Source organism: Pseudophryne corroboree, chromosome 11 (assembly GCF_028390025.1).
Source record: "Pseudophryne corroboree isolate aPseCor3 chromosome 11, aPseCor3.hap2, whole genome shotgun sequence".
Taxonomy (NCBI): Eukaryota; Metazoa; Chordata; class Amphibia; order Anura; family Myobatrachidae; genus Pseudophryne; species Pseudophryne corroboree.
The window spans coordinates 82,732,448-82,741,612 of NC_086454.1; the positions used below are offsets into that span (position 1 = coordinate 82,732,448).

Here is a 9,165-nt window from a genome sequence, read left to right on the forward strand (position 1 = left end):
CAGATTTATTTCTCTTCCGCATGGCCAGCGTTTGGATAAAACAATATTGGGATTTGTGGAGTCTGGATATCCGCAGTGTGCAGGTGCAATTAATGGTACCCACATCCCTATAATTGCACCTCATGATAATCCTGCCGACTACTACAACAGAAAGGGATGGCATTCCATTGTTTTGCAAGCTGTGGTGGATCATAAGTATTGGTAATGTTCTTATCATTGTGTTTTCTTAATGCTAATTGTTTATAATTAATTTACAACTTAATATATATTTTTATATTAGTTTCACAGACGTATTCATCGGTTGGCCGGGACGGTCACATGACGCTCGAGTGCTTGCAAACTCTGATCTGTACCGGGTAGCAGAGGACAAGCAAGGGGGCGACCTTTTTCCAAGAGAGGTGATTTTGTTTAATAATTTTAATACTTTTGAAAACATGCCCAAGAAAAGATGTGTTAAAATGACGCAATGTTCATGAATCAAGCAGGTAACAGATGAATGCAATTTAATTTACATTGGGACCAATTAGTTGGCGTTACCTTCAAACATGCTTCCTATGTGCCCACCAGCCTGCCCATCACGGAGGAGTCTGCTCATATTTGTATTCCAATTTCTTGGTGCTAACGTACATTGTTTTATCTATATTCCTACTAGAAATCAAAATTTGTGGATGGAGTGGAGATCCCGGTACACATAATTGGTGATGCCGCCTACCCGTTACGACGATGGCTCATGAAGGGGTTCACCCAACATGTCCAGCTGAGCTCCAATCAAATTACTTATATGCACACCCTGAGCTCAGCAAGAATGGTGGTCGAAAATGCCTTTGGACGATTAAAAGGACGTTGGCGCTGTCTTATGAAGCGCAATGATGTAGACATTAATATCATGCCTAACATTGTTGCAGCATGTTGTATTCTGCATAACCTATGTGAGTTTCAGAGGGAGGAATTCCTCCCAGAGTGGACAGTGCAGGCCTCTGCTGCGTACCCTGCACTTGATTGTGAGGCCTATCTGGGCGACCATTCTGGAAGTGCAGAACAGATGAGGTCTGCTATAATGGCCAACCTTCCCTCATTACTCCGTTAATTTTTTTCAGTTTGTATATTCAGTAAATTGTTGTTGCTACAAAAAATAAACCTGTTTAGTTGACGTTCTGCTACTGTGTCGATAACAAATGTACAACATCAATATCCAATTTGAAATGGATGTATCATGCATTTTGTTTGTAAGTAAAAATAGGACAAGTCCAAAGATTAACAAAAGATCAGAGACCTTAGAATTTTAATTTGTATAAAACGTTGGTAAATAAAGTAGTGAAATCTTTACAGTAATAAAAGTCCAACCAGTAATAGTGTAGGAAAAACACTCCTATGATTTTAAAACCAACTTTTTAAAAAAACAATAACCATTTAAGATAAATTACGATAAACAGGAGACTCTGTAGTTGTCTCCGTTTCAGAAGGTGATTGGGTGTGTTGAGGTTGTGTATGTCGAGGATGGGTATAGTGAGTTGGAGTTAGTGGAGGTGGGGTTTGTTGAGGTTGTGTATGTCGAGGATGGGTATAGTGAGTTGGAGTTAGTGGAGGTGGGGTTTGTTGGGGTTGGTTATGTCGAGGATGGGTATGGTGTGGCGTTGGTTGAGGTGGGGTATGATCATAGTAGGGGGGTACAGGGTAATATTGGGTATACGGTTGAGGGTAGTTTGGTGGCACTGTGTGCAGCCCTTCAATGCATTGGAACATTCGGTCAAATATGGACATTTGAAATTCCTGCATTTCTCTCTGACGTTCTCTTGCATCCCTATTATAGGTTTCCTGCATAGAGATCAGCTGCGTCATAAATGTGTTGTTCATGTCTTGCTCTGCCTGCAAAAATCGCTCGAGACGTGCATCTTCTCGATCAGCCATGGCAGCGTCCATCTGCTCTAATTTCTCCACCAGGACAGTGGTCATAATTCTTGCAGCTTGCTCCGTTTTGTTTGGGCGGCGCCTCCTTGGCGGAACAGTATATACTGCAGACACAAATCAAATAATATGTTATTGGAATTTGCAAAGAGCTTATATAAAATAGCAGTGTTCGCAAACGTGTTTGTGGCCTCCTTCCACCTACACACTGCATATACTCTGCAACATTTATCATTTTTAATTGTATGCATTTATTGTTAAGATTTAATGACGTTAATGTTTAGAGTTGTTAGTTTGTGTTTAGTTTACGTTAATTGTTAATGTTAGTTATTATGTGTTTAGGATTGTTGTACTTACTGTTTCCACGCAAAGGCTGCGTTTGTGCAATTGGGGCCATTTGACTTGGCCCAGCCTCTGTGTCTTCTGGCGCATCAGTGGTTTCAGTCCTGCTGGGCTCCTGTACAACTGGGTCAGGCATAGTGGTTGGCATCGGTTGCGTATCATCCAGTACGAGTAGTGGAGATGGTGGTGGTGGTGATCGGGTGTCTGGGTCCTGTGATCGGGTGTCTGGGTCCTGTACGCTGCAGGTGGAAGCAGCACAGGCCTGTCTTGTTTCTGCTGCTGCTATGCTGGAGGATAAGCTAACCGGTGTTGCAAGTGCTGTGTGGCCAAATATGGTGGCACACTGCTCATAATATTGCCACTCCATACGGGCAGCACCACTTCTGTTTCTGTTGTGGTCGTGGACCTTATGGAAATTCCTTTTAAGGGCCTTTAGTTTATTGATTACCTGCTGGGAGGTACGGTGGAATCCAGAGGCTGCAAGCATCTTCGTTATGTTTTCGTACGTGATTGCATCCTTAACAGTCCCTGTCATTTGGTGGGTGATTTCCGACTCCCCTCTTATCCGTAACAGCTCCCTAACCTCAGCCTCACTCCAGTTTGCCATATTCTCCAAGCACTGTAGCAATGCAGCACTGTGAATGTAGTATAAATAAAAACACACTGTTTAAAGCGTGCTGCCTGTTTATTTCCGGGTTCAGACAGGTGACATCATGCAGGGAGACAACCTATCACCTCCTTTTTAAGATTACCGGGTTAAATATAGCGGGTCTGAGGCTTTCACACTGCCAAATGAACCGGTTCTGAACCGTGTAGGATCCTTCTTTTTACACGGGTTAAAATACCGGGTTGTTTGACACGGTAAATTCATAATGGCGCTTTCACACTGCACCTCAAACCGGGTTGACACGGCTCAAACTCGGCAATATACCGGGTTATTTTTGCGATGTGAAAGGGGTAGAACTCATCTCCCCCCTTCATTATTCATCCACCTGTTATTAATCATACATCATCATTTCCCTTAATTACCCTGGTCCCTGTTGCTCTTTACACGCATCCACTACCACCTTCCACTGTTAGTAATCATAAGTCACTCCAGATTCATTATTTCCCTTCATTACTACCAGCCTGCTACTACTCAACCTCTTTATTATCCACTGAGCTGTTATTAATCAGGCTTCATCCTGTTATCCATCATACTCCCTTCCCCCACCTCCTATCACTGGTATGCGTTCAATTTGCCTGCTGTCGGGATCCTGGCAGTCAGAACACCGATTCCTGAATCCCGACACCCAATGAAATGCCGGCGGTCGAAATCCCGCCCCCCGCCTGGAATACCCACTTGGGTGTTGGTCCACGCCACCCCCCAATGGGGAATAGATTAGTGTGGCGAACGCCTGATGCGTGACGAGTGCAGCAAGCCCGAGAGAAGACACGCTGTGCTCGCCGCCGGTATTCCAGCTGTTGGGATTCCGGCGTTGGTCTGCTGACAGCCGGCATCCCGACAGCCAGGATATCATGCTGATCCTCTATCACTAACCTTATGCAGGTTGGGTCCAAAAATCAAGATACCAGCAGGGGTCCATTTTGACCATAGGCGTGCGCAAGAGCCGACACGGGGAAGCCGCTGTGGGACTTCCCCCCTCCGCCAGGTAACGGACTACCTCCTCCACCCCTTGCTATGGGACATAGACTACTCACCTTGGCCATCCAGGTAAGCAGTCTATTTCCGGGAGGGGGGGTGGGGAACTAGACCATAATGCGATGGAAGGGGGAAGTCCCAGAGCAGCACCCCCATGTCGGCTCCTGCAAACGCCTATGGCTTTGATCTTTTTGCCTGTGTGCACATGCTGCATGATGTTCTATCCATAGGGGGAGATGTATCAAACCTTTGAAAGAGATGAAGTGGAGAAGTTGCCCATAGCAACCCATCAGCTACTAATAGATTGGTTACTGTGAGCAACTTCTCCACTCTATCACTTTCAAAGGTTTGATACACCTCACCCTATAATATATCTCAGTTTCAGCACTTAAGCTTGTTCCAAAGGAAAAGACCAGGAAAGGGGAAAAAAGCATGATCCCAGGCACAGCATGCCAACAGGGAGGGCACTCCGAATCCCCTCTGTTCACTACATCATATGTTATGTAACTGCCGTTAACCAGAGTTGGTAGAAAAAAACTATTTTGTAAGATTGCAGCATTTTAATAGGCTAAGGTGAGCCACGCCCCCATTTTCATCACTGTGGGGGCGTGGCCAGCCCTCTGTGAGCTGCTGGCATGCCCCCTGTCTCTCTCTCCCGTGGAATAGACACTGTGCGCATGTGCACAGTGTGTATTCACCACTGCGCTGCTAAGCAGCGCAGAAAGTGAGAGAGGGTTTCACAACTGCCTCCCCACCGTGGAACACTGCGGCCCGCGGGTGGGACAGCGGGAAAGTCCCTGAAAAATGGGAGTATCCCGCCAAAATCGGAACAGTAGGGAGGTATGGTCTATGCGTTATTGTAGTTTACACGGTTGGCATGGGAAAACAGAACGAAACACGTCTCAAACATGGTAGCACACTCCTGTCATCAGCTAAGAGAGTTATGCAAACATGCGCGGTCTTCCAAATAAGTATGGCGGATGTCTAATGTCATTTTAAATTACACTGACCCAGCCTGTATGCTTCTTCCATGAATTATTATTATCTGTGTGTGCAGGAAAGTACCAATCCTTCTGTACTTATGGGGACATTTCAAAGATGGAGGAAACGTGACTGTGGGAGTGAGAAATCATCATGATGACATTACACAGAGGAGAGGGATGTCAGTGTGAGAGCTGGGAATATTGATCTTGCAGGGTGAGGCGCTGTATAGGTGAAGTGAGTATAAACTGTCAGATTCCAGATAAGGGTAGATCCTGATATCCTGCAAGCCATGTGTTACTGTGCCCCCATGCTCCCATGTTAGATAGCGGGAGCACTGACTAATTGCTGCTATATGATCATCACATTCACTGTCCTTCATCCATGCATCCATTCGCCGCCAAAAAAAGCCGAAACCCAAAAGCAAAGCAAACTGCGTTCTGAAAAACACAGTAGAACCAATATTTCATATTGTCATATCCATCTCTCAGGGGTAATTGGATAACCCCTGGGGGATCAATAAACCGCAGTAAATTATCGCAGCTGATTGAATTCCCTCCAAAGTGTAAAGAGATAAAGTACCAACCAATCAGTTTTTAGCATTGTACAGGTTGTGTTGGATACTGACAGCTAGGAGCTGATTGGTTGGTACTTTATCTCTACACTTTATCTCTGTCCAAGCTTTGATAACATTCTAAGCATATACTTGTCATATTTCAAATTCCATCCATATTCTATTATTATTAAATCATGGGGCCTAGATTAATGCAGGAAAGGGGGAGGGGGGAAGAGATGAATGCCAGGGCATGCTGGGAGTTTTAGTGCTGTAGTAAGAATGATACTGTACGATGATGGGAATGACACGGCTTGTCTCTGAGACTCTTTACATAAGAAGACTATCTTCCTAGTAATGTGACTTTCTAATTGGGAGCCCTCAGTGTTTTCATGGAACGTATAAAGCAGCCCATACAATCAGACGTAGAATAATAGCAATGGCCGTGTCTTCATGACAGGACAGCCCCCACTTTCTGTTCCCGGGAATGTTCCTGTCTGACATATCAGTTAATCCCTCAATTCTTTGCTGGAGATTTGGAGAAGTGAAACAGATATACTGTATGCACATTTTCCATTTGACATGTGTGGAGAATCGCTAAAGAATGGCTAGTCTCCGGGATGTCTAATATGCATATGCAAATCAGCTTTTATGTTCTATTTCCCACTGGCAATTAGATGAGAACCTAGCCACCGCCTGGTTCCTGTCACATTTCACTTCATAAATGTTACTTGTCGGAGACTGGCACATCCATACAGTACCTCATCTCTCTGACTGTGTGCCAGCCACTGCCTATAAACAGAAGGGGATAAGAGGAAAGTCAGTGGACTTCTGGAAGGAAGGCGCCACTGGTGGTGAATTACAATACAGTATTTCCCAACTGTATAGTAGATACACAAGCCTCTATACATCAGATCCTGCACTCCTCCCGTCAGTGGCGTAAGTTTGACCCAGTTGCCCGGAGGCAAGGAAAATATTGGTGCCCCCTATATATATATATATACTGTATATATATACATATATATATATATATATAGTACACACACACACACACACATTTGCTCCTGCATAGCAAGCCTGCAAATTCTAACTATATGAAGCTACTACAAAACCGTTGCAACTAGGCAGATCTTTGTAGGGGTCCAACCACACACTACATAGATCTGCTCAGTCACTCCCAATGCTGATTATTTCTCTGACAATTAATTTGCAAGGGTCATATCCAGGATTAGAACCCACAACCTTTTGCACTGGTAGCAAGCACCTTACTGATGGAGATATCTGCTCTTGCACAGGAAGTATGAGAATTCTAACTATATGAAGTTACTTGTAATTGTCAGAGAAATAACTTCATATAGTTAGAATTCTCATGCTTCCTTTATAGGAGCAAATAGCTTCATCAGTAAGGTGTCTGCTTCCAGTGTATCTATAATAAAGAGGGTGTGATTTGTAAGGTGTAGTGACTAGTGGGGAAGTCGGCTACAAACGAGATACCGGCTGCTGTCAATTAACTTAATTGATTAATGTCGCTGAACACACGGAACAGGAGGAGAGGTGCCCCCTTCAAAGCAGGAGCCCGGCGGCAGGTGACTCCGTTGTCTCCCAGAGTTCTGCCTCTGCCTCCCGTTATATACATGAATATTAGAAGTTACTGGCGAGTTCTATGACCATAATGAATGAGGCTGGAGCTGTAGTGCTTTATAAAGGCCACAGAAATCTAGGTGGCTTCTACAATTTGTATTCCTTAACGTTAGGACTGAGTTATTCCTTATAATATATACTTTCCTAATATACACTGAAGGGATGACATCAGAGCTCAGATTATAATCGATGACATCAGAACTCACAGATTATAATCAATGACATCAGAACTCACAGATTATAAGCAATGAAATCAGAATTTGCTGTTTATATAGATATTTTATACAGGTCGGGATGCACTTAAGGAAAAATGTGGTAAAAAATCATGTTTTCAAGGTTTTTGCCGTATTTCCATATGCACTAAGCCCTCTATCCTCTGGCTTCGGTGCGGAGGGTAACAACAGCAAAACCTGGCATTACCCTAAAGAAGCGTATGGGCTTCTTTCCGCTCTGAGCTGTGATTGGATGCCTCTCAGCATTCCCCGCGGCTTCCGCGTCACTCTGTGCATGCGCAGATAGACTCCTGGGGCCGAAAAACCCGGAAGCCCAGTGACCGGTGCTCATTGCAGTACTAAGCGGTGCATATGTTAGTGCATATGCGATTAGGACCACTTCGATGTGGATGCGATGTGTGGCGGAATGTATTCCGCTTTCTTAGTGCATCCTTGTAGAAATGTAATGTCAAGTGTGTATTATAGATGTATAATAAAGGAGCAGATACTCCCTGCTGTAGGTATTGCCACTTTTAAACACTATGGAGTAATTTACTACAGCTTTTATTATTTATTTATTTATTTATTTATTATTTATTAACAGTTTCTTATATAGCGCAGCAAATGCCGTTGCGCTTTACAATTGGAAATAACAATAACAAACTGGGTGATAACAAACAGTCATAGAGGTAGGAAGGTTTTAAAACAGAGCACTGGTAATATTGCCTATAGCAACCAATCAGATGCTGTCTATCATATTCTAAAAGGCAATAGGAAATAAAAGCGGCTAAAGTAGAAAATGAAAAAATAGTAGCAAAGGAAAGCAAAGCGAATCCCCAAAAATTCTTTAAATACATTAATAGCAGAGATTAAAGAAGGAGAGTATAGGCCCTTTAAAAGACAAGTTGGGAGTCTTAAGCAAAAATTATTATGACATAGCAGACACACTAAATGAGTTTTTTTCAACAGTATTTACTAGAGAGGACCCAATTCAGGGACTAACACATAATCTCAATAATGAGAATATCTCACTTGATAGGTACTTATTTATGCGAGGAAGTAGTCTGTGACCGATTAAAACATTTAAAGATTAATAAGTCACCAGGTCCCGATGGTATTGACCCAAGGGTTCTAATGGAGATTCACTCTGAACTTGCAAAACCGCTATTTTTGATCTTTAAGGATTCAGTAATATTAGGTATGGTTCCCAAAGACTGGCGTATAGCGGAAGTAGTGCCTATATTCAAAAAGGGAGGTAAAGCTGAACCAGGTAATTATAGACCAGTTAGTCTTACATCTATAGTGGGGAAAGTCAGTGCCGTTTCTTGCGGCGGGCGAGCCGTGCAATTGCACGGGGTGCCCGCCGCGGCACTTCCTGAGCACTTTCAAACCCCCCTCCCCTCTCCTCCCGAGTGCCCAGCTCGGGGGGCGGGGTTTCGTGGAATGACGCGTTTGCATCGTGACGTCACGACGCAATCGCGTCATTCCGCGAAACCCCGCCCCCCGAGCTGGGCACTTGGGAGGAGGGAGAAGGGGGAGCTAAGCCGGCCAGCGCTGCGCAGACGAGGGAGAGGCGGCTAAAGAGCGGGAAGAACCGCTTCAAATGTAAGTCAGCCCCCCCCCCCCCCACCTGCCGTACTGTGTAAAATGGGGACACCTGTCTGCCGGAATGTGTAAAATGGGGGCACGTGCCTGCCGCAATGTGTAAAATGGGGACACTTGCCTGCCGCAATGTGTAAAATGGGGACACTTGCCTGCCGCAATGTGAAAAATAGGGACACTTGCCTGCCATAATGTGTAAAATGGGGACACTTGCCTGCCGGAATGTGTAAAATGGGGACACTTGCCTACCGTAATGTGTAAAATGGGGACACTTGCCTGCCGGAATG

The 9,165-nt window shown here is 44.5% G+C and overlaps 1 protein-coding gene across 1 annotated transcript; it reads right to left on the bottom strand.

Annotated features, from left to right (window-relative positions):
* Positions 1–1,409: 1,409 nt before the first annotated feature.
* On the bottom strand, positions 1,410–2,737 carry LOC134969954 (basic-leucine zipper transcription factor A-like). The gene is made up of 2 exons (XM_063946099.1): positions 2,263–2,737; positions 1,410–2,012 (listed from the first exon to the last, which is right to left on the bottom strand). Exons 1-2 carry the CDS (start codon positions 2,732–2,734, stop codon positions 1,411–1,413), a joined length of 1,074 nt encoding a protein of 357 aa, XP_063802169.1. The 5' UTR covers positions 2,735–2,737; the 3' UTR covers position 1,410.
* Between the last annotated feature and the right edge of the window lie 6,428 nt (positions 2,738–9,165).